The following is a 25,339-nucleotide window of genomic DNA, read 5'->3' as shown; positions in this document are numbered from 1 at the left end:
ATTTTCAAGGACTATCTTGATATTGTACCAACAGTTTAACTAATGATATTTGCATAAAATAGCATCACAGTTGAAAGGTAAATAATTAAGGTATGAGCACACATTTTAAAGAATAAAAAGGTGAAACAAAACACAAGAATGGAAAACCCTTTAAAAATTGTTTAGACTCTAGAGAGTACAAAGGATTGTAGCCAAAGCCAATCCTAAAAATGGATTAAAACATTACTCATTATATATTTAAGAAAACTGATACTTTAAGTCCCTCATGTCTTTGAAAAACATTTGAAGCACCTTAGTCCAGTTTAAAAACTTCAACTACAGGTATTTTTTCCTTCCAGATTAAAGAGCTATAAGAAAGGGTTAAGAGACATTTTGGAAACCTTAACCTCACATTTAAGGCAAAAATACAATACTTAAAACTCCAAATTTTCAATCCTGCAAGTTGAATGTGGCTAATAGCTTTTCTAATATAATTTAGGGTGAATGTTTTCACAAAGGTCCTTAGCTTATGGCTGATGGTCCTTTAGAGGAATCAGTAGTCATTAAGGTAAATTCAGTACCAATTTAACACTTAGTAACTGCATTTCCCTCTTTCCTCTGTTAGATAACTAATGATGAGGATATCAATTACCATCACTTTTGCTATAGATACAACAGGATAACCATTCTAAAGCAAACATGAACCAAAATATCCAATACATTTTTTCCTAAATTCCTTGAATCAATTCTTTAAAGGCAATTCCTCCACAACCTTTTGATATTAGAGTGAACTAGGGACACTGAGATAAAAGACTACTATTCTATATTTTTCTCTGTTCTAGTATCCCTATATTGATCAGGATCTTTGGAAGAACTAAGCTTAGTTTAAAATCCTTCAATAAGAAATAACAACAGCAAGCAAGGTAGATGGAAACTGGAAACATTTAAAAAATAGCATGCTCTGACTTGACTATGCTAACAAATTTCTCAAACATAGGATCAAATTTTATTATGCCAGAATCACAAGCATTGGAGACTAATTTAACATACCTAACAGAACCCCCAAACCTTTAATAAATATGTGGTTATTACCCTTTTAAAAATGCAGATGTGAAATACAACACACACACAAAAGCCAAATCAACTAATTTTCTATAAAACACCAAGTATGAGATTCTGATACAGAAATTTATACTTCTCTCTGTGGTTTTCTTTCCAGAGTACACAGGAAACTCCAGTAGTCACATGGTCCTTTTCATACTGGTATAAAATTTTTAATTTCAAAATCCAGAAAGCTCTGGGAAATTAAAGATTTTTTCCTTAACTCAGTTGGCAACCAAACTCTGACTTGAACATGTGAGACTATTTATTTAGACTTTGTTTATCAAATTTAGTGTGACTATTCATATATTTCACTGCAGAAATATTAATGTTTGATTATATAGTACTACGCCAGACCCTGGAGGAGATGGGTATATTATATATGGTATTTATACTGCATTACATTTCCAAAGTCTAAAAAATTCTAAATTTCAAAACACATTTGGCACCAAGGGTTTCAGATAAAGGACTGTGGACCTATGTTTTCTATGTCTTATCTATGTATAAACTCACTGTTGTTCTGCCTTAACTAGGACTTTACTATGTATCTTTTGTAGCATAATTAGTTTTATAATTTAGTTTCTAAGACCAGTATAAAATGTGTTCCTTTAAAATAAGTTGCCAAACTACATGCATTTACATTCATGATAAATCTACCAAAAAAAAAAAAATGAGTCTGCTTTAATAGATTACTAATATGCTGTGCAAATAAACCAATTAAACAAGGTTAACACCTTAAATATATACAATAAAAATTTCCTCTTTGTGCCAATTTCTCTAGCAGCTAGTGAACTCCCTCTAAAAAAAGAGCTAGTAGTAGTAAAAGTACTTTAAGAATCAGGTAGCTTATATTTAAAGGGTAGTAAAAATTCCCAGCCTAAATTACTTACCCCATTTCCTGTTTTACCAGCAACCATGCAGCATGCTGTAGGCAATTTAGTCACACCCAGAAAGAAAAGGGAAAAAATGTTCATTGAAATTTGGTATATCATTAGTAAACTGCTTAAGTAATTTGCTAATCAAACTCTCCTTTTTAGGAGAGGAGTTAGTGTTCAGAAATGCGGCAATGACCTCAATCTCATTTAAAATCAGAAGTGAGGTAAGATGCCACTTTGTAGTGCTGGCTTGCTGTGGCCTACGAATTCAACAGGGGTATCCCCCTCCTCCCCACAGATTTCTATTTCTCATTAATGAGTTACAAGTGTTTTTTAATATGGGTAGCTTACATTTTTTCCTTAAAATATCTTACTGTTTCATAGGGAAAAGCTCAAAGTGATTGAGGAGTACATACTGTGTCCCCAAAGAAGGACTCAGTTTTTTGTTTCTTTTTTAATAGAGCTAACATTTTTAACTCTAATTAATGATATCCACATGTAAGTGTTTAGGAGTAAAATGTGCTAATGTCTATAACTCACTTTGAAATACAACAAAAACTAAGATGGGTGGCTGGATAAATTGATAGGTATATAATAAAGCAAGTAAAGAAAAACAGCAACAAGTATAGAATCTAGGTGGGTATATGGGTGTTCACTGTACAATTCTTTCAGCTTTAATATAGGTTTGAAAATTCTCATAATAAAATGCTAGGGAGAATGTTCTGGGAAGGATTAATAAAAAACTGAAAAAGTTGCTAACATGAAAACAATAACATTCACAATCATGGTCGTTATGAGGATTAAGTGAAATTCATATAAAATGCTTTGCATGGTAAGTGTGTGACACTAAGATTTCTCAGTTTGCCATTAGACTCCCATAGCTTTCACCTTAAAGAAAGGTAATACGTGGCCTGCCTCTTATATACAGCATTTTGTGAACATGACAGAAGCATACATGTGTAAGTCAATAAAATGCCATAAGTAGTCTCTGCTTCTACATGTCACAAAAACGGCCAGTCACATCCACTTCAAGACCTGGAGAAAGAGAGGGACAGAGAGAGCAAGACAGAGAGAGAGAGAGACAGGGAGACAAAGACAAAGACAAAGAGAGAGACAGAGAGAGAGAGAGAGACAGCTTTTGTTGTTCATATGTAGAACCCTGTCCTTTTAAACCTCAAGTGGCTGGTGGGGCACCAGAGACTGCGAAAGACTTAGGATCATTTGGAAACATTAGGTGCATTACTTTGTTCAGACATGAGCCAAGCAGAATAAATTAATCACTAGCTAGGTAAGAACTAGAACTGTTCCCAATGCCTAAGTGTCTCATTAGTACCTTCCGATCTGTTAGTTTGTTTACTTTGCTAGCTCAAACTAATACCATTTATAGCGCTGCAAGACCCCTTCCTCCTTGCCTTCCATTTACTCAAGCCCTCTCTGAAAGTGCATGGGCATGGTGTAATACACAAATTATGAGTTGTCAGAAGACCTGGCTTTAGGCTTTACCAGATTTCTGGCACTCAGTTTCCTAATGCGTAAAATAAGAGAGTTAGACTAAGATGATTGTAATTTAAATTTTTCTGGATGGCTAAAGGTCATCAATGGACATTACTTAGTATACTGTTTTGTAACAGGGGCTATTAAGATTTATAGGACTTTGAGATCATAGAAAAAAATAAATATATAATAAAAAAATAAATAAATCGACTAAAGTTGAAACCTTGTATTCAATGTTACCCCACCTTCCTTCAGCCTCCATACTTTAACAGATCAATAAATACTTGTTTCCTCATCTGTAAAGGGATATTAATACTCCCCCTGCAGAGATATTATAAGGATTTAATGAAATTATGTATGTAAAGAACCAAGTAAGATTCCTGGCATGTACTTAATAAATGGTAACTATTACTGTCATTTTTGAATTAAAACCTTATCTGTATTTCACAAGTAATAAAATTATTATCCCTTTAAAGACTTAAAAGGCTTGATCCCTTTCCCTCACATCCCAAACTGCTCTGCTATAAGTAATTCTGGAACCTCCCTCATCAATGAAACCCTTATGGGTATCTGAGCTATAGAGAACTATCTGTCCTCTTTTTTAAGGGAACTCAGACTCTTCTGTCCTTTTATAGTGACCTTTTTCTCTCCTCTTTTGAGGAAAACTCTGTTCTCTATGGTCACTTCCAGATGATGCCATCAAGTCTGTAATCAACCTGCCATCCTCTGATTATAATGTAGGGTAGAACTGGAGGTTGCCAAGGGAAACCAGATTACCATGTGTAACATGTAAAATTAAATCAAATGTCTTCAGTACCTGAGATTTGTTAAAGGGTTTTTCCTTCCTAATCCTTTGCAGGCTCCCTGCTTAAGCATGCCAGCAGGTTGGACTGAACTAATCACACAGCAGGGGCTGGAAACCTGAATCCCAAAGTAGTCAGTGTTGCTCAATTATTCAATTTTTATCACGTGCTAATAATGCCTTGGACCTGCTTCTGCTGAGGAAAAAGAAGTACATTTCCCCCTTTCAGGTCACCAAGATAATTTTAATGAATGTTCTATTCCTTAGTGGAAAAAATTCATTCTCTAGAGTAAGCAATTTAATTCTTCCTCCACAACAGAACCAAATGGCATTAAAGTTATCAAGTTTAATCAAATTTGATACCAAAGGCAGCATGTCACCTCCTGAAAATTCAGAAACCACAGAATTTAATCCTGGGCTCAGCTTTGCTAAATGGGGCAGTTGAATAACGTGCTTGCTAAAAGTGCTTGTGCACTCTGGCCATACACAGACATACAGACACACATACACAAGCATATACCTGTATACACACATCATGGAAACTCTATGCCTGGGAATGGTTTTTTTTTTTTTTTTTTTGGCTGCGTTGGGTCTTTGTTGCTGTGTGTGGGCTTTCTCTAGTTGCGGCGAGCAGGGGCTACTCTATGTTGCAGTGCACGGGCTTCTTGTTGCGGTGGCTTCTCTTGCTGCGGAGCATAGGCTCTAGGTGCGTGGGCTTCAGTAGTTGCAGCAAGCGGGTTTGGTAGTTGTGGCCCGCGGGCCCTAGAGCTTGTGGGCTTCACCAGTTGTGGTGCACGGGCTCAGTAGTTGTGGCTCCCGGGCTCTAGAGTGCAGGCTCAGTAGCTGCAGCGCAGGGGCTTAGTTGCTCCTCAGCATGTGGGATCTTCCTGGACCAGGGATCAAACCTGTGTCCCCTGCATTGGCAGGCGTATTCTTAACCACTGCGCCACCAGGGAAGTCCAGGGAATGGCTTTTAAGCTTAGAGTTCTGAGCTGGGGGTGCATCCAGCACCAAACTATGAGAGTGGGTTACAGTAAGGCCAGGGATTGAGGCTGATTCAAGCAGAGGTGGAAGGAAGGAAGGACAGAGAGAGAAGGGGAGGAATTAAAAATGGCATGTTGTCACATACGGATCAATGGAACAGAATAGAGAGCCCAGAAATAAATCCACACACCTATCGTCAATTAATCTGCAACAAAGGAGACAAGAATATAAAATGGGAAAAAGACAGTCTCTTCAGCAAGTGGTGCAGGGAAAGTTGGACAGCTGCATGTAAATAAATGAAGTTAGAGCACACCTTCACACCATGCACAAAAATAAACTCAAAATGGCTTAAAGACTTAAACATAAGACATGACACCACAGAACTCCTAGAAGAGAGCATAGGCAAAACATTCTCTAATTGTACCAATATTTTCTTAGGTCAGTCTCCCAAGGCAATAGAAACAAAAACAAAAATAAACAAATGGGACCTAATCAAACTTACAAGCTTTTGCATAGCAAAGGAAACCATAAAAAGAACGAAAAGACCACCTACAGAATGGGAGAAATTATTTGCAAATGATGCGACCGACAAGGGCTTAACCTCCCAAATATATAAACAGCTCATACAACTCAACAACAAAAAAGCAAACAACCCAATTGAAAAATGGGCAGAAGTCCTTAACAGACATTTCTCCAAAGAAGACATACAGATGGCCAGTAGGCACATGAAAAGATGCTCAACATCACTAATTATTAGAGAAATGCAAATCAAAACTACCATGAGGTACTACCTCACACCAGTCAGAATGGCCATCATTAAAAAGTCTACAAATAACAAATGCTGTAGAGGGTATGGAGAAAAGGGAACCCTCCTACACTGTTGGTGGGAATGTAAGTTGTACTGCTGGAGAACAGTATGGAGGTTCTTCAGAAAACTAAAATTAGAATTACCAGATGATTCAGCAATCCCCTCCTGGGCACATACCCAGAAAAAACTATAATTCAAAAAGGTACATGCACCCCTATGTTCATTAGCAGCACTGTTCACAATAGCCAAAACATGGAAACAACCTAAATGTCCATCGACAGATGAATGGATAAAGAAGCTGTGGTACATATATACAATGGAATACTACTCAGTCATAAAAAGGAACGAAATAATGCCATTTGCAGCAACATGGATGCAACTAGATTATCACACTAAGTGAAGTAAGTCAGAAAGAGAAAGACAAATACCATGTGATATCACTTATATGTGGAAACTAAAATATGGCACAAATGAACCTATCTACAGAACAGAAACAGACTCACTGACATAGAGATCAGACTTGTGGTTGCCAAGGGAAAGGGGAGGAGGGAGAGGGATGGACTGGGAGTCTGGGGTTGGTAGATGCAAACTATTACATATAGAATGGATAAACACCAAGGTCCTACTGTATAGCACAGGCAACTATATCCAATCTCCTGGGATAAACCATCATGGAAAAGAATATAGAAAATCATGTCTATGTGTGTAAAACTGAGTCACTGTGGTGCACAGCAGAGATTGGCACAGCACTGTGAATCAACTACACTTCAGTAAAAAGAAAAAAAGGCATGTTGGGGAACTACAATTCAGTAAAGTTGGAGCTTGGGGTATGTATGTGTGTACAAAAATGTGAGTAGGGGTTCAATGACTAGAGATGAAACTGGAAAGGTCAGCGGATTTTGAGTGCCAAGCTAGGGCATGAATCCAAAGATTGAAACCATAACATGAAGTGCCACGTTATGTGTATACAAATTCCCACGGCAGCACATTTGATCTTCTATAACTGATCAAGTCACAATATAACCATCATCTTCACACTATCGCTTTTCTTATGCGGTAGCTTAAGAGAAAAAAAAAGTATTTCTTGTACAAAAATATTTCTTTATTATACATGGGAAAATACAGTATGAAACAGGCATATGTTCAGAAAAATGTCAGAATGACTGCAAAAAAGACAATCCACTTTTCTCATATTTGTTGCCTATCTGGCCCTTACAGACATCTGAGTCTGTAATTCCTGACAGAGGGGAAACAAACACTAGACTAAAAGATAGGCTCTAAATATTGTGTGAGCACTTTGCAAGGTGGCTTATCTCTCTGAGTCTTGGTTTCTCAACTATAAGATAAAGGGGCTCAACACTTCATTATTTGGGGGGTACCTCCTACGTGGTGATATCTTTACTGAGAAAACAGACCTGAAAGACTAGTTTCTGCCCATAAGGGAACTCGTGAACTAGGAGAGAATAAAGGTAAGTAAAATGATAATAAAACCAAAATAATGATTAATAATATTAATAAAAATAAAAATACAGAGTGGTGGGGGCTGTGACAAGGACATATTCTGAGTGGACACTTAGGGCATCCTCAGCTCAGCCTTGGCATTAGAGTTATCAAGAAGTGACACCTAATCTGAGCTCTGAAGAATCAGGGATTGAGAATTAACTGGGTGAAGAGCGGGGAAAGTACATTCCAAACAGAGGAAACTGTTGTGCAAAGGTCACGGAGCATCAGGAAGGTTCTGGGAACTAAAGGTTAATGGTCCCTAAAGAGCTGAGGATGTGTGGCTGCAAAGTGCAAAGGAGGAAGCAGGACTAAGATCATAGAACTAGTGGTTTAGATTTAGATCTAAACTAGGGGTTTAGATTTTACACTTAAGGCAATATAGTGCCACAGAAGGATCTTAAGCAGTGGAGTAGCATGGTCACATTCGTCATCAGGAATGCTCACTCTGGATGCAGTGGGAATTAGAGGAAGAAGATGGGAACTAAGGGAAATGAAGACGTTTGGTAAACAAAAGCAGTAATTCAAGTAAGAAATAACACATATGGCAGTGGCGGTAGGAATGGAGAGGAGGAGGCAGCTGTAAGAGACAATAAAGACAGACCAGTGGGACTTGGTGATTGACAGTGGTGTTGGGGTTTCTAAATTACCACTAATGCCCTTAAAACTCTGAAGTCTTTTGAATCCTACACATCTCTTGGACTCATTTATAATAACAAGGGTAATGTAAATATAGACGTGCACCAACAGGGAAATGACAATAGTTGTGTGGGCAGCTAGAAGTACTACCCCCTGCTCTTTCTTTTTCTCCCAACATACACACACACATACACACACACACACACACACTCTTATGTATTTTTCTTGCATACAAATAGCCAGTAGGGAACTAGGCTCAATAATGATGTTAGTAACAATAGAAACTCTTATTCCCTCTTCCCACCCAGCAAAACTGCCTAAGGTTTCCTTCTCCTCCTCCCCACCCTGCAGTCTGCAACACTTTGAACATCTGTCTCACCAGGGCCCGCTCCTCACCTTGGGTCAGGTTTGGTGTCAGGTGTGGTGGCAGAAAGAGAGGTAGGGAGAATATACTCCTAGAACCCCTATAGACTCTTCCATTTAGCTACTCCCATGTCTCCTCACCACCGTCACCTCCCTGCCACTCTTCTTTTCCCCAGAATCTCAGATGTCAGACCTGTGATGTAACACACTGAGTCTGGATGTCTCTTTTGATAGATAAATGTTCTGTTAGCCATATTTAAAAACCCACCCCAATCCTCTACATTATCTTTCTCCACAGGGTTGAGAAAAAAGAAAATGAAGCCAGACATAAGACCTGCTCACTCCAGCTTTTCCTACCACTGTTGGCAATAAAAACCTTTAGATGGCATTAAAAAGGTTGAACATTTTATTTTTGACAAGGCAAGAGGAGAAAAGCAAGGACAAATCAGCAAAGATAGAATGAATCTGCAGAGCCAAATAATGTACAGCTCTACTGACCCAGTTTCCAAGAGAATTACTATTTCTATTTTGTGAGTTTTAAGAAGGAGAATTTCTATTTCATTTTCCAATAGTCTAGATGCTGATGTTGGCCTACCTCTGAAGGACTTGATTGGAAATAATCACAAGAGGAAATTCTATGGGGGTGGGAAGATGGGGTAGGAGTGGAGGTGGAGAGAAGGAACAGAAAAGACAGAACAGCTGCAATGAATGAAAGGCTCTGGGACAGACATAAATAAAGACAGATACGGTTCAGTCTTGTCCTTCAGCGTCATACACTAACGAGGAGATAACCCGGCAACTGAATTTCAGGTAATTCTAGAGCTCAAAACATCAGTGAAACAGAGACATCTCGACAAATATCTGTTAGCAACTGGGTGTGGCTGAGAGTGCAAACGTGTTTCCTCCTAGAATTTGATTTTAGAGAACTAGCATCCTCACTGCAATACTGGTTAATGTGAAGTGAATGTGCAGATTCAAGAGGCTTCAATGTATCAACTAGCTCAATTTCAATAGTCATAAATACAATTTTACTTCAAAACAACTAACAAGAATAACAGCTTTTAAAGTAAATTTTAAGTTTTGGAATACCAAGGAGACAAACTAATTGTTAGTTGCTGAGAACCTACTAATTGTTGAAAAAGGTCTCTTCAATAAATAACTCAAGAACTCTAAAAACAGAATTATTTTAAAATTATTCAAAATTATCACAGGAAAATTACAAGACTGGAGTCATTCCATGTGTTGAACTTGATTTGCACTAAATGTATTCTTAGGGATAAGGATTTATTTATTGCATTTTTTAAAATTAATTTTTAGATATTACTTTTTAAATATACTAAAAGAAATTATAAAATAATCAGACTTCTGGCTTCAAGATGGTGGAAAAAAGCCCTTTCTGCCCACTTCTCTGGAAAATCATCGCAAAATCAGGAGAATGAGAAACAGAAAAAGAAACTCCATCTACAATGAAACAAGAAAATACTCATCACCCCAACTCTTGATAGGTGACAGAAAGGGAATGCAGGAGTAGAAAGTAGCAGAGCCCAGGAAGCTGATCCCTCAGTCTCAGCAAAGGGAGATGCTTGCTCCTCCAAGCCCTGCAAAGCTGAGGACCAGAGGCCTAAGACAATAGAGGGTGAAACATGGGCTAAAAAGAAGGGGAATAGCTGAAGGCTTGTATAAAGAACGGATAGACCCCCAACCTGCTCCCTGACACCAAGCAATAGGAGATTTATACTCTGAGAAACTAAACTAGAGGTGTCTGCACTAAGGAGCCCCTGGCAAGAGGACAGCTGGAGTGAAGCCCTGCAAGGAAAACAGGAGGGGTCAGTGAGAGCTTACAGTCTGATCAGAGACCTGCAACCCCCTTTCCTACCCTGCTCTGGGAACTCAGGCTGCCAAGCTTATATCTTTCTGCATGGGAGATTAGAGGATTCTTCTCTGGAGAAACTGGATGGTTTTTGAGGGAAATTTTTCAGATAATGTCATATGGTCCTTCCTTATAAAAAGTCAGTTTACTACCTGTTCTCTTCCAATAAAACCCAGTCAACAAGCACCACCATCCCACACCATACACACATAACTTTCAATCACCTTTTAATGTTCTATGCTTAAATGAATGGACAGATATCACTAGTCATTTGAAGAAAATCTCTAACATGAAAGGAAGAAACCAAAACATCAAACACAAGTGGAAAGAATAATGCACGAATTCCCATGTACCCTTCAAGCTGACTTCAAGTTATCAACATTTTGCCAAACATGTTTTATCTATCTCTATTACTTTTTTTCTTTTTAAGAGGGAGGTGGGTAGGAGTTATTAAAAGAAAATCTCAAACAATTTCACCTGTGAATATCTTCCAATGGAAACATTTTTAAAAGCAATATTCTTTGCTGTCATTTAAACTTACAGTGAAACATTTCTGATGTCAATTTTAAAATATGTAAGGAAGTACATCGTTTCTCAAAATTCTTTTGGGGCTGGAGAAGGGTACATAAGCAAAAAAGTGTGAAAAGCATTTACTGAACCTTAGAATAGACAAACACCATTAGAAATGAAAAAGGGACTAGAACCACGTGTGCAGAGAAGGGTTTTTTTTTTCTCATTTTCTGTTCTTTTTATATAACATGTTAAAAAGTATAGAACATACTGTTATTTACTGTGGAACGTAATTTTCTCTCTCTCTTTCTCTAAGGATATTATCTCAACCTCAAAGGTTTTGTGTTTTTTCAGCAAAAAATAAAGAAGTATGAGGGTCCCTGGGGAGTGGAGAAGGAAAGACCTCCTTCCTCCCATTCCCCCTTTCTTCCTCTTACTCTGATCATTGGATAGATATAAATTGCCACTGCTGCTGCTGCTGGCAACCTGGGTAAGACATGCTGGATATGGTCCAGAGTGACCACAGTCAATGACAAATAACATTGTGTGTCCATGTGTGGTAGGCATATATTAGTAGACAAAACAGACACAAATCCCTGTCCTTACAAAATTTATAGTCAAACAGAAAACAAGCAAAATAAATAAATAAATCACACGCTGTTTTATGTGATAAATGCAATGAGAAATAATAGATACAATGGAGAAAAGTAAAACAGGAAAGAGGAATGGAAGAAGAGCAATTTGCAATTTTAAACAGGGTAGCAAGGGAAAGCCTCACTGAGAAGGAAAAAAGATATGAAGGAGGTGAGGGAATAAGCCATACATATATCTGAGGGAGAAATATTTTAGGCAGAGGGAATAGCAATGCAAAGGCCCTGAGGCAGAAGTGTGCCTGTTGTGTCCAATGTGGCTGGAACAGTCAGGGAAGAGAACAAGTATCAAGTGATGAAGTCAAAGAACTAAGGTGCAGCGGTAAGGTAGGGCCAGTATAGGACCTTGTAGGCAATTAAAGAACTTTAATTTTACTCTGAGGGAGATGGGGAGACATAGGAGAGTAAGCAAAGGAAGGACATGAATTGATTTACTTTTTAAAGTGGTAGGGGACAAGCATGGAAGCAGGGACAGCTTTTAGGAGGCTACCGTAAAAATCCAAGCAATTGCTCAACCTGCCTCTGGATAAAGGAAATGATTTTGACAGGTACAGGAGAAGGATTAGGGTCTTTTCCAGTCTTGGATCTGAATGCCTTCAAACTAACCCTTGTTCAACAGTCCTTGGCCCATTTGCTGAAAGAATAAGTTGAGGCTTTACCAGCTAAAACCCTGTCCTAGGTCTTGGCTTGTAACCCTATGCCTCATACTGTGCTGGATTATTCCCTTCCAAGAAGGAGCTCCCAGTGCACAGGTAGCAAGCAGGAGGTACCAGGCCCAGGCATCTCATCTGTGCCCTGCAGTACATCTCCACAGGCACTGGCCTTCAGAGCCAGAGGCTTCTAGACAGTCATCATGGATAAGAAGATCAAATAGTCCAGCTTGATGGGACTGGGGAAGAGGGTACACTGAGGACAGACAGCTGGCATGCATAGATTGCAGGCCCCAGAAAAGTACTGACCATGGGATTCATAGTGGCCAGGATCCTGTACATAGCAGACTCAGTCTAGGGAGTTTTCTGGATTCCTACCTTGGACACAATATGGGTTTCAAGAAATCCAATGTAACCATCAGAGCATGGGGCTGGCCTATGACAGCAACTTCCCTGGGAGAGCCTCCCACTCTTCCTGCTACGGCTCAGGAACTCCATGCCTTTCATCCAGGCCGACCATCAGAAGCCTGTCAGTTCACATATCTAAGTCACTGCTGTAAACATGGCCTGTGGACAAAATCAGCCACAAAGAAGATCCAAAATACCAAGTGGGCCAGTTCTTCTATCTACATTGGGGTTCTGCTTGCAAGCACACATGAAGAGACACACAATTAATATGTAAAAATCATAGATGCAGCAAATATGTATGTGTACGTACAGATGCATATATATATGTATGTACATGTGTGTGTGTGTGTGTGTGTATATATACATATATATATATATACACACACCCATAAGGCAGAAGGCAGAATACTCTATTCAAAGAAGATTTCAAGAAACATAGCTGATAAGTACATGCATTTTCAAAAAATTAAATTATTAAATCTAGATCAGTGGTTCTCAGTTTGGTTTCAGGACTTTTTACAGTATTAAACATTTTTGAGAACCCAGTATAGCTTTTGTTTATGTTGGTTATATCTATCAATATTTATAATATTAGTAATTAAAACTAAAAATTTTTTAAATATTAATTCACTAAAATTGATAACAAAGTAATAAATCTACTACATGCTAACATAAATAACACTTTTTAAATATTATATTTTTCAAACAAAATAATTTAGAAGAATGGCAATGCGGTACATTTTTGCAATTTCCTCAGTATACATCTTAATAAAAGATAGCTGGTTTTTCATATCTGCTTCTACATTCAATTTGCTGCAATAGTACATATCATGTAGCCTCTGGAAAACTCCACTGTATACTCTTGAAAGGATGAGAAGGAAAAAGGCAAATAATTATATATTATTATGAAAATACTTTTGGCCTTATGAACCTCTTGCAAGGACCCCTAGTAGTCCCTACACCACACTCTGAGAACTACTGATGTGACTGAAATGAACAATTTTGAAGGAACATACAAATAATTAAAATTTGACAAAACATGAATGAACAAAACCATACAGACCAATAACCTTGTAAAGAATAAACTGAAAAAGTAATAAAGATCTCCCCTTAGTACTCCCTAAAATGTTTTTTTAAGTGTAGTCTACCAGAACTTCAAGAAACAGAAACAGACTACTCCTTTGTTGCTAAAATTTTCCAAACACAAAAGATAGAAAGCCTAAACTTGCACAAGCCTCTTAGATAGCCTCATCCACCAGAGGGCAGACAGCAGAAGCAAGAAGAACTACAATCCTGCAGCCTGTGGAACAAAATCCACATTCACAGAAAGATAGACAAGATGAAAAGGCAGAGGGCTATGTAACAGATGAAGGAACAAGATATACTTAAAGTGATGAAAGGGAAGAACCTACAACCAAGACTACTCTACCCGGCAAGGATCTCATTCAGATTCGATGGAGAAATCAAAAGCTTTACAGACAAGCAAAAGCTAAGAGAATTCAGCACCACCAAACCAGCTCTACAACAACTGCTAAAGGAACTTCTTTAAGTGGGAAACACAAGAGAAGAAAAGGACCTACAAAAACAAACCCAAAACAATTAAGAAAATGGTCATAGGAACATACATATCGATAATTACCTTAAAAGTGAATGGATTGAATGCTCCAACCAAAAGACACAGGCTTGCTGAATGGATACAAAAACAAGACCCGTCTATATGTTGTCTACAAGAGACCCACTTCAGACCTAGGGACACATACAGACTGAAAGTGAGGGAATGGAAAAAGATATTCCATGCAAATGGAAATCAAAAGAAAGCTGGAGTAGCAACACTCATATCAGATAAAATAGACTTCAAAATAAAGAATGTTACAAGAGACAAGGAAGGACACTACATAATGATCAAGGGATCAATCCAAGAAGATATAACAATTATAAATATATATGTACCCAACATAGGAGCACCTCAATACATAAGGCAACTGCTTACAGCTATAAAAGAGGAAATCGACAGTAACACAATAAGAGTGGGGGACTTTAACATCTCACTTACACCAATGGAGAGATCATCCAAAATGAAAATAAATAAGGAAACAGAAGCTTTAAATGACACAATAGACCAGATAGATTTAATTGATATTTATAGGACATTCCATCCAAAAACAGCAGATTACACTTTCTTCTCAAGTGCGCATGGAACATTCTCCAGGAAAGATCACATCTTGGGTCACAAATCAAGCCTCAGTAAATTTAAGAAAATTGAAATCATATCAAACATCTTATCTGACCACAACGCTATGAGATTAGAAATGAATTACAGGGAAAAAAATCCATAAAAAACACAAACACATGGAGGCTAAACAATACGTTACTAAATAACCAAGAGATCACTGAAGAAATCAAAGAGGAAATCAAAAAATACCTGGAGACAAATGACAATGAAAACACGATGATCCAAAACCTATGGGATGCAGCAAAAGCAGTTCTAAGAGGGAAGTTTATAGCTATACAAGCCTACCTCAAGAAACAAGAAAAATCTCAAATAAACAATCTAACCTTACACCTAAAGGAACTAGAGAAAGAAGAACAAACAAAACCCAAAGTTAGCAGAAGGAAAGAAATCATAAAGATCAGAGCAGAAGTAAATGAAATAGAAACAAAGAAAACAATAGCAAAGATCAATAAAACTAAAAGCTGGTTCTTTGAGAAGACAAACAAAATTGATAAACTATTAGCCAGACTCATCAAGAAAAAGAGGGAGAGGACTCAGATCAATAAAGTTAGAAATGAAAAAGGAGAAATCACAACTGACACCGCAGAAATACAAAGGATCATAAGAGATTACTACCAGCAGCTCTATGCCAATAAAATGGACAACCTGGAAGAAATGGACAAATTCTTAGAAAGGTATAACCTTCCAAGACTGAACCAGGAAGAAATAGAAAATATGAACAGACAAATCACAAGTAATGAAATTGAAACTGTGATTAAAAATCTTCCAACAAACAAAAGTCCAGGGCCAGATGGCTTCACAGGTGAATTCTATCAAACATTTAGAGAAGAGCTAACACCCATCCTTCTCAAACTCTTCGAAAAAATTGCAGAGGAAGGAACACTCCCAAACTCATCCTATGAGGCTACCATCACTCTGATACCAAAACCAGACAAAGATACTACAAAAAAAGAAAATTACAGACCAATATCACTGATGAATATAGATGTAAAAATCCTCAACAAAATACTAGCAAACAGAATCCAACAACACATTAAAAGGATCATACACCATGACCAAGTGGGATTTATCCCAGGGATGCAAGGATTCTTCAATATATGCAAATCAATCAATGTGATACACCATATTAAAAAATTGAAGAAGAAAAACCATATGATCATCTCAATAGATGCAGAAAAAGCTTTTGACAAAATTCAACACCCATTTATGATAAAAACTCTCCAGAAAGTGGGCATAGAGGGAACCTACCTCAACATAATAAAGGCCATATACAACAAACCCACAGCAAACATCATTCTCAATGGTGAAAAACTGAAAGCATTTCCTCTAAGATCAGGAACAAGACAAGGATGCCCACTCTCACCACTATTATTCAACATAGTTTTGGAAGTCCTAGCCATGGCAATCAGAGAAGAAAAAGAAAGAAAAGGAATACAAATTGGAAAAGAAGAAGTAAAACTCTCACTGTTTGCAGATGACATGATACTATAAATAGAGAATCCTAAAGATGCCACCAGAAAACTACTAGAGCTTATCAATGAATTTGGTAAAGTTGCAGGATACAAAATTAATGCACAGAAATCTCTTGCATTCTTATACACTAATGATGAAAAATCTGAAAGAGAAATTAAGGAAACACTTCCATTTACCATTGCAACAAAAAGAATAAAATACCTAGGAATAAACCTACCTAGGGAGACAAAAGACCTGTATGCAGAAAACTATAAGACACTGATGAAAGAAGTTAAAGATGATACCAACAGATGGAGAGATATTCCATGTTCTTGGATTGGAAGAATCAACATTGTGAAAATGACTATACTACCCAAAGCAATCTACAGATTCAGTGCAATCCCTATCAAATTACCAATGGCATTTTTTACAGAACTAGAACAAAAAGTCTTAAAATTTGTATGGAGACACAAAAGACCCCAAATAGCCAAAGCAGTCTTGAGGGAAAAAAACGGAGCTGGAGGAATCAGACTCCCTGACTTGAGACTATACTGCAAAGCTACAGTAATCAAGACAATTTGGTACTGGCACAAAAACAGAAACATAGATCAATGGAACAGGATAGAAAGCCCAGAGATAAAGCCATGCACCTATGGTCAACTAATCTATGACAAAGGAGGCAAGGATATACAATGGAGAAAAGACAGTCTCTTCAATAAGTGGTGCTGGGAAAACTGGACAGCTACATGTAAAAGAATGAAATTAGAACACTCCCTAACACCGTGCACAAAAATAAACTCAAAATGGAGTTTAATGTAAATGTAAGACCGGACACTATAAAACTCTTAGAGGCAAACATAGGAAGAACACTCTTTGACATAAATCACAGGAAGATCTGTTTTGATCCACCTCCTAGAGTAATGGAAATAAAAACAAAAATAAACAAATGGGACCTAATGAAACTTCAAAGCTTTTGCACAGCAAAGGAAACCATAAACAAGACGAAAAGACAACCCTCAGAATGGGAGAAAATATTTGCAAACGAATCAATGGACAAAGGATTAATCTCCAAAATATATAAACAGCTCATGCAGCTCAATATTAAAAAAACAAACAACCCAACCAAAAAATGGGCAGAAGACCTAAATAGACATTTCTCCAAACAAGACATACAGATGGCCAAGAAGCACATGAAAAGCTGCTCAACATCACTAATTATTAGAGAAATGCAAATCAAAACTACAATGAGGTATCACCTCACACCAGTTAGAATGGGCATCATCAGAAAATCCACAAACAACAAATGCCTGAGAGGGTGTGGAGAAAAGGGAACCCTCTTGCACTCTTGGTGGGAATGTAAATTGATACAGCCACTATGGAGAACAGTATGGAGGTTCCTTAAAAAACTAAAAATAGAATTACCATATGATCCAGCAATCCCACTACTGGGCATATACCCAGAGAAAACCATAATTCAAAAAGACACATGCACCCCAATGTTCATTGCAGCACTATTTACAATAGTCAGGCCATGGTAGCAACCTAAATGCCCACCGACAGACAAATGGATAAAGAAGATGTGGTACATATATACAATGGAATATTACTCGGCCATAAAAAGGAACGAAATTGAGTCATTTGTTGAGATGTGGATGGATCTAGAGACTATCATACAGAGTGAAGTAAGTCAGAAAGAGAAAAACAAATATTGTATATTAACACATGTATGTGGAACCTAGAAAAATGGTACAGATGAGCCGGTTTGCAGGGCAGAAGTTGAGACACAGATGTAGAGGACAAATGTATGGACACTAAGGGGGGAAAGCTGGGGTGGGTGGGGATGGTGGTGTGATGAATTGGGCGATTGGGATTGACATGTATACACTGATGTGTATAAAACTGATGACTAATAAGAACCTGCTGTATAAAAAAATAAATAAAATTAAATTTAAAAATTAAAAAAAAAGATAGAAAGCCTGTTAATTAAATCCACATGGCTTACATAATCTAATATTCAAACCATAATCTAATATGTAATCTAATTGCATAATTTAATACCCAAACCAAAGGTAGCATAAAAATGGTTTTTATGCTGTACATATGTATATACATATATACATATGTATGTATATATGTAAAAATCCTATATAAAATATTAATAAGTCAAATTTTTATGCAAATAAAATGACTAAAAAATGTTATCTCAGGAAAACAACAAAAGTTCAACATAAGAAAATCAATTCATTTACTTGACTATAATAATAGCTAAAATGAGAAAAATATGTCTGCAAATATCTGTTCCTGATTAAAAAAACTTCCTAAACTTGGAATAGAAGCAAACTTCCTTAAATAGAGAAAGAGTATGTATCAGAAAAGAGTTAACAACATAATTAATATTTAAACTCTAGAAACATTCCTATTATTGAGGGTCAAGACAAGAGTCACTAGTATTACCGTTACGTAACATGTTTTGGAGGTCCTAATCAAGTCTATAAGATAAATACACACACATACATACATACACACATATACAATAAATATACACATAAATAGTAGAAAAAAAAAGTAGAAAAATGATCATTATTTGCAAATAAGGTAATAGCATATTTAGATAATCAACTGAAAAACCACTAGAATTAATAATAGAGGTTAGAATGTTGGGCAGTTACAAGATAAATATCAAGACACACAAACATACACACATTACTTTACTAGTAACCAAATAGAAAATGTTATTTAAAAAAAACCCTCAGATTACAATTAAAATAAAAAACGAAAACACGTTAAAAAAAAACCACATAGGAATAAATTTATGAAATGTGAGATGAAAACTATAAAATAATTGTAAGCCCAAACAAAGAATTGAAAAAATGTAGAGAAATTTGTTCCTAGTTGAAAAGTTCCATAAAAATTAGAAATTTAAGTTTGTTGAATGATCATAAACAAAGGTAAATGACAAATGACAGGCTGGAAGAAATAAAATAGACAAAGGATCAATAACCATATGTCCAAAGAGCTCTTAGAAATCAATTTTAAAGAGCCAAATAAACAAATAAAAAGGAACCCCAATGGTTAATAAGCATGCAAAAGAGATGTGAAACCTCACTTGAAAATCAAACAAGATAATTTTTGCGTGGTTTAGAATACGAAAGAGTATGATATACTCAGTTTGGGCAAGGGTACAAGGTTGTAATACACTGTTGTAAACTGGTAACATCTTTTAGGAGGGCAATTTGGAAATACTTATCAAAATTTTAATCAATTCAAAGAGAAGAGTTGCCCATTTTAAATGTAAACCTCATTCCCCATAAATACAATAGCTATCTTTAGAAGTGCTGTGATGACAGAATGAACGTTTTGCAAACTATAAAATGTACACACAACACCCTCCCCCACCCCATATATCATGATCTTATTTTTAGAGAAAAATCTTTCTCCAAGTTAATGAATTTTATAATTTGAGAAATAGCTTATGTGTGAAGGTATTAATATTGGAGGCTTTCTAAATTTATTAAAACAATGTCCTGAAAACTTCAAACAAAATCTTTCCAAATAAATGACAAACTCCTCTGATCTGGTAAGGTTTAGTGTGCCTACCACTTTTTCTTTCCAGGAACTTGCCTAAGTAGTGTCAGAGGCGGGATGGGAAGGAGGTCAAAAAGCATCCTGGAAAAAGCATGGGAGTCTGAAATGGAAAGAACTGGGTTCAAGTTCTCTTCCTACTTAGCAGCAAGTAATTTGGGGCAATTAAATGCCCTTTTGGTGTTTGTTTCCTCGTCTGTAAAACAGGGAGAATGCTGTTTCTTGCATAATTGGAAGTTTAAATGAGATATTCTACCAAAATGTTAATTGTTGTTTTTATAATGCAGGTCTCCTAACTCTGTTTAGTAATGCACATTAAACAAAAAAGGGGATTTCCTCAAGTCTTGCCCCTTCCAAACTTTCAGTTCTAGTTTTAGTCTAAAAGTTTAAGGAAGGTGATTTGTTGTGAATTTGAGAATGGAACAGCATCCGCACTGGGCCAGTTTCTAGCCATGAATGCTAGTTAACAGGTGTGCAAGACATAAAGGCAAATGATCAAGGCAGATCAAACCATACACCCAACAACAAAATGCAGTATGACGCTGGGTAAAGGAGAAAGGCAGGGGCCCTTGGACCTTAAGTTTTGTCCAGTTTGAATCCTGCCAATATCTGTATTAGGACACCTTGATATAGTATTTGGAAGGAAGGGAGGGAGCAAGGGAAGGCAGGAAGGTAAGGGAGAGGGAAAGGGGGAGAAAGAGATAGAGACAGTGAGAGGAAAAGAAGGAAAATGGAACCACAGATTCCTACGAATAATTTGGTGAAGACTATCTAACGGCAAGATCTAATGACAAAGCTTTGGTGGCTGGGACATTTCAAGTGCATTTCTAGAAAATGGCAGTGTGATGAGTTATTCATATACTACCATTAATTTGTACAATATGATATAAAAATAGAAGCTAAAATAATTAAACAAATAAAAAAGGCCTAAGTTTATGAGATGTCAAATATGATTATTAAATACAGTCATGAGTCTAATTGGTAATGAATTTTTTCTACCCTTTTCTTCCACCTACCATTCCTCCATTACATAACCTTAAAATATGCAAACATTGTAAAGGTCTTATTGGGTATGAACCCTACTATTAACTGCCAAAAAGAATATACAATTTCTTCAAGAATATTTTTTCTTCATATTTTTCCATATAATTAATTTGTAAAATAAAAACTAAACTGACAGATTTCCATTAGGGTTGTTATAGCATAAAGAAGTATTTCTAACCTCACAGATGAAAGAAACTAGACAGTATACTTTGATTTTGGTAATTTGTTTCATGTAGTAAATAAAAATAATGTAACTATAATAAAAATTAAAATGAGACAAATGCAAAAATTATATTTTAAAAGTAAGAAAGTGTATTTGGACTTCTGGGTAAAGAGAGATTATCAAATTCAGGTATGTACTTTTGCTAATCCTCTAAAACAACAAGTAACGAGATTTGTTAAAAGAGCATAAAATCCACCAGGGTGGGGACAGTGAGAGTGTAGTTAGAAATCTGGAAGTTGGAAAGCAGATAGAGGAGTTGTAGAGGACAGAGACACACACACACACACAAAGCTGAATCCTAAACTGGCAGCACGCATAACTGATACGCCACAATCAGCAAAAGTCTGAGGAGTAAACACACCACCATGGAATTCTGGAAGTGGGGATAGAAGGAGCAAAAGAAGGAAGTTTGACTGAAAATCTGTTTGAAAAAAGAGGTAGATCTTCAAATCCCTCACACCACTTCATTCAGCCAGGTGAATGACCTGCCCTAACTCCTCTAAAAGACTATTTTTTCTGGAGAAGGTAAAATGAGGGGGTCATGAGTCACATGAAGGGAAATGACACCATATGGCAACTTGGATCTACAGGAAATGAGGAGCACTAGAAATGGTAAATTTGTGGTAAATATAATAGGTAGGCATATTGTTTTTATCTCTTCTTTAAAAGATATATATTTCAGGGCAAAAATTATAACAGTATTGTAGGGTTAAAACGTATATAGACATAACAGATATACAACAATTGCACTAAGAACAGTAAAATAGAAATATAGGGGCTTCCCTGGTGGCGCAGTGGTTGAGAATCTGCCTGCCAATAATGCAGGGGACACGGGTTCGAGCCCTGGTCTGGGAAGATCCCACATGCCGCGGAGCAACTGGGCCCGTGAGCCACAATTACTGAGCCTGCGCTTCTGGAGCCTGTGCTCCGCAACAAGAGAGGCCGCGATAGTGAGAGGCCCGCGCACCGCGATGAAGAGTGGCCCCTGCTTGCCACAACTAGAGAAAGCCCTCGCACAGAAACGAAGACCCAACACAGCCATAAATAAATAAACAAATACTTAAAAAAAAAAATGAAATATAATGTTGTAAGATTATGATATTCCTGATTGAGTTAAGATAAAGATGCTTATTATAGCCCCTAGAGCAAAAGTTGGCAACATTTTTCTGTTAAAGACCAGATAGTACATATCTTAGGCTTTGCTGGACATATGCATCTAGCACACCTAATCAACTCTGCTATTGTAGCGCAAAAGAAGAAAAACCTAAAATAAACTATCTAAGCTCCCAACTTTAGGAAGACAGAAAAAGAACAATTAAAGCCATAATAAGTAGAAGGAAGAAAATAATAAAGAACAGAAATCAATGAAATATAAAATAAACATATACAGAATAAATCAATGAAACCAAATACTGGTTCTTTGAAAAGATCAATAACATTGGTAAATCTCTAGCTGCACAGATCACAGGAAAAAAAAGAGAAGACACAAATTACCATTGTCATGGAATAAAACATTAAACCATAAGAAGGGGGAATATTATGAAAAACTTTATGAAAATAAATCTGACAACTTAGATGAAACAAATTCCTCAAGAGATACAAATTATCAAAACTGACACAAGAAGTAATAGGAAACTTGAATAACCCACTATCAACTGAAGAAACTGAATTTGTAATTAAAAAACATAGTCAAATATCCTAAGGAATCTACAACAAAACTATTAGAACTATTTTTAAAAGTTTAGCAAGATTGCAGGTTACAAGTCTGCAAAAACCAACTACATTTCTACAGATCAGCAATGAAAAATTGGAAAATGCAATAAAACTCCAATTCCACTTACAAGGGCACCCAAAACAATGAAATTCTTAGGGACAAATTATTTTAAATATGTGTGAAATCTGTACACTGAAAACTGTAAACCATTGCTGAAAGAAATTAAAGATCAAAATAAATGAAAGTGGGAATGTAGACTAGTACAACCACTTTGAAAATAGTTTGGCATAATCTGATAAACTAAAAGAAATGTATTCCTTATGACTCAGCAATTCCACTCATAGGCATATACCATAGATAAACTCCTGCATATGTGCACTAGGATAAGCTTCAAGAATGTTGATGGTTTCACTGTTGAAAGTAGCTAAAAACTAGAAATGACCTCAATATCCGTTAATAGTAGTATGAATAAACTGCAGTATATTCATGCAACTGAATACCATACAGCAATGACAAACTACAGCTCCACATAGCAATATGAATGAATCTCTTAAAAATAACATCAGGGGCTTCCCTGGTGGCGCAGCGGTTGAGAATCTGCCTGCCAATGCAGGGGACACGGGTTCGAGCCCTGGTCCGGGAAGATCCCACATGCCACGGAGCAACTGGGCCCGTGAGCCACAACTACTGAGCCTGCGCGTCTGGAGCTTGTGCTCCGCAACAAGAGAGGCCGCGACAGTGAGAGGCCCGCGCACCGCGATGAAGAATGGCCCCCGCTTGCCGCAACGGGAGGAAGCCCTCGCACAGAAACGAAGACCCAACACAGCCATAAGTAAATAAATTTAAAAAAAACAAAAACAAAAAACATCAAATGATAGAAGCCAGACACAAAAGATTTATCATTTTATGATTCCATTTTATATAAAGTTCAAAATCAGGCCCATTTCAACTCTAGCTTTAGGAGTAAAGACAATGGTTATCTGTGAGAAGGAAGGGGTTAAATGCTGATGAATATAAAAACATAAATTGCTAAAAAGAAAATGAAAATATTTCTATTCCAGGATAGATTTCAACTTCAAGGACTCACATCATGTAATCTCTGTGTTTCCTATGAGGCAATTACTTAAAATGTGAGAAACATGAAAGACAAAACAAACTGGAAAAAGACTACCTAAGATGTCCAACAAGCTATCCAATAGACGTACTGTATCACAAGCTCAGGAAAAAAAAGTCTCTATGCTAATTGAATATTGTTTATCTGAACACTCACTCTGATTCATTACACTATACCTGTAGTGAGTATGATTAAAAGCCCTTCAAAAGACACATGTGGTGCATCTTAATCTTATTTGCAAAATAACTCAGGTTGCATCATGAATAAAAATGTTATCCAAAAGAAGTGCCCTGAATACATGTCTGCATTTTAAAAAATCTTTTGGAATACCAATTTAGCATTCGTTCCTGGTTACTGATTTATTCAATAGGGCTTGAGTGTACATGCCCACTTTCTTCATAAGGAGAGATTCTACCTTGATAGGTAATGCTTCCAGAAATACGATCCAAAGTCTCACTAAAATCATTCTCTCACAGTTTCTAATATGAATTTATAGTGATAATACCAAAATGAACAGAATATTATCAATACCCATAACACCCCAGCCTCACAAAAAATTTAAATCCTAGATGTGAACTGAATTCTAAATAGAAACTATTTTATATTATGATTCTTTTTTTTTTAATGAGTTGAGTTTTTTTTTATTTTTATTTTTATTTATTTATTTATTTTTGGCTGTGTTGGGTCTTTGTTGTTGCACACGGGCTTTTCTCTAGCTGCGGTGAGTGGGGGCTACTCTTCGTTGCGGTGAGCGGGCTTCTCATTGTGGTGGCTTCTCTTGTTGCAGAGCACGGGCTCTAGGCACGCGGGCTTCAGTAGTTGTGGCTCACGGGCTCTAGAGTGCAGGCTCAGTAGTTGTGGCGCATGGGCTTAGTTGCTCCACACCATGTGGGATCTTCCCGGACCAGGGATCAAACCTGTGTCTCCTGCATTGGCAGGCAGATTCTTATCCACTGTGTCACCAGGGAAGCCCTGATTTTTTAAATTGAGATAAAATTGGTATATAACATTATATGTTTCAGGTGTACAACATTATAATTTGACATCTGTATATACTACAAAGTGATCAGTACCAATAGTCTAGTTACCATCCATCACCACACAATTGACCCCCCTCACCCATTTCATCCATCTTGCAACCCCCTTTCCCTCTGATAACAACCAATCTGTTCTCTGTATCTGTGAGTTTGGAGGGGTTTTTTAAAAATATTTATTTATTATTTTTAGCTGTGTCGGGTCTTTTTGTTGCAGCATGCAGGATCTTTCGTTGCGGCACACAGGATCTTTCGTTGTGGTGTGCCGGCTTCTCTCTAGTTGTGGCGCATGGGCTTCAGAGCGCGTGGG

At 37.0% G+C, this 25,339-nt stretch overlaps 1 protein-coding gene across 6 annotated transcripts in view; it reads right to left on the bottom strand.

Moving 5' to 3' along the window:
• PUS10 (pseudouridine synthase 10) overlaps positions 1–25,339 on the bottom strand; it is a 68,965-nt gene that overhangs the window by 26,803 nt on the left and 16,823 nt on the right. For all 6 annotated transcript variants that reach the window (XM_007189696.2, XM_057558506.1, XM_007189695.2 and 3 more), the window contains exon 5: positions 1,971–2,005. In XM_007189696.2, the coding sequence (XP_007189758.2) occupies positions 1,971–2,005 (35 nt within the window). The remainder of the gene's footprint in view (positions 1–1,970; positions 2,006–25,339) is intronic.

This window comes from Balaenoptera acutorostrata, chromosome 12 (assembly GCF_949987535.1).
Source record: "Balaenoptera acutorostrata chromosome 12, mBalAcu1.1, whole genome shotgun sequence".
Classification (NCBI taxonomy): Eukaryota; Metazoa; Chordata; class Mammalia; order Artiodactyla; family Balaenopteridae; genus Balaenoptera; species Balaenoptera acutorostrata.
The sequence above is the reverse complement of the archived record's forward strand: the minus strand, read 5'-3'. Positions and strand labels throughout refer to the sequence as shown.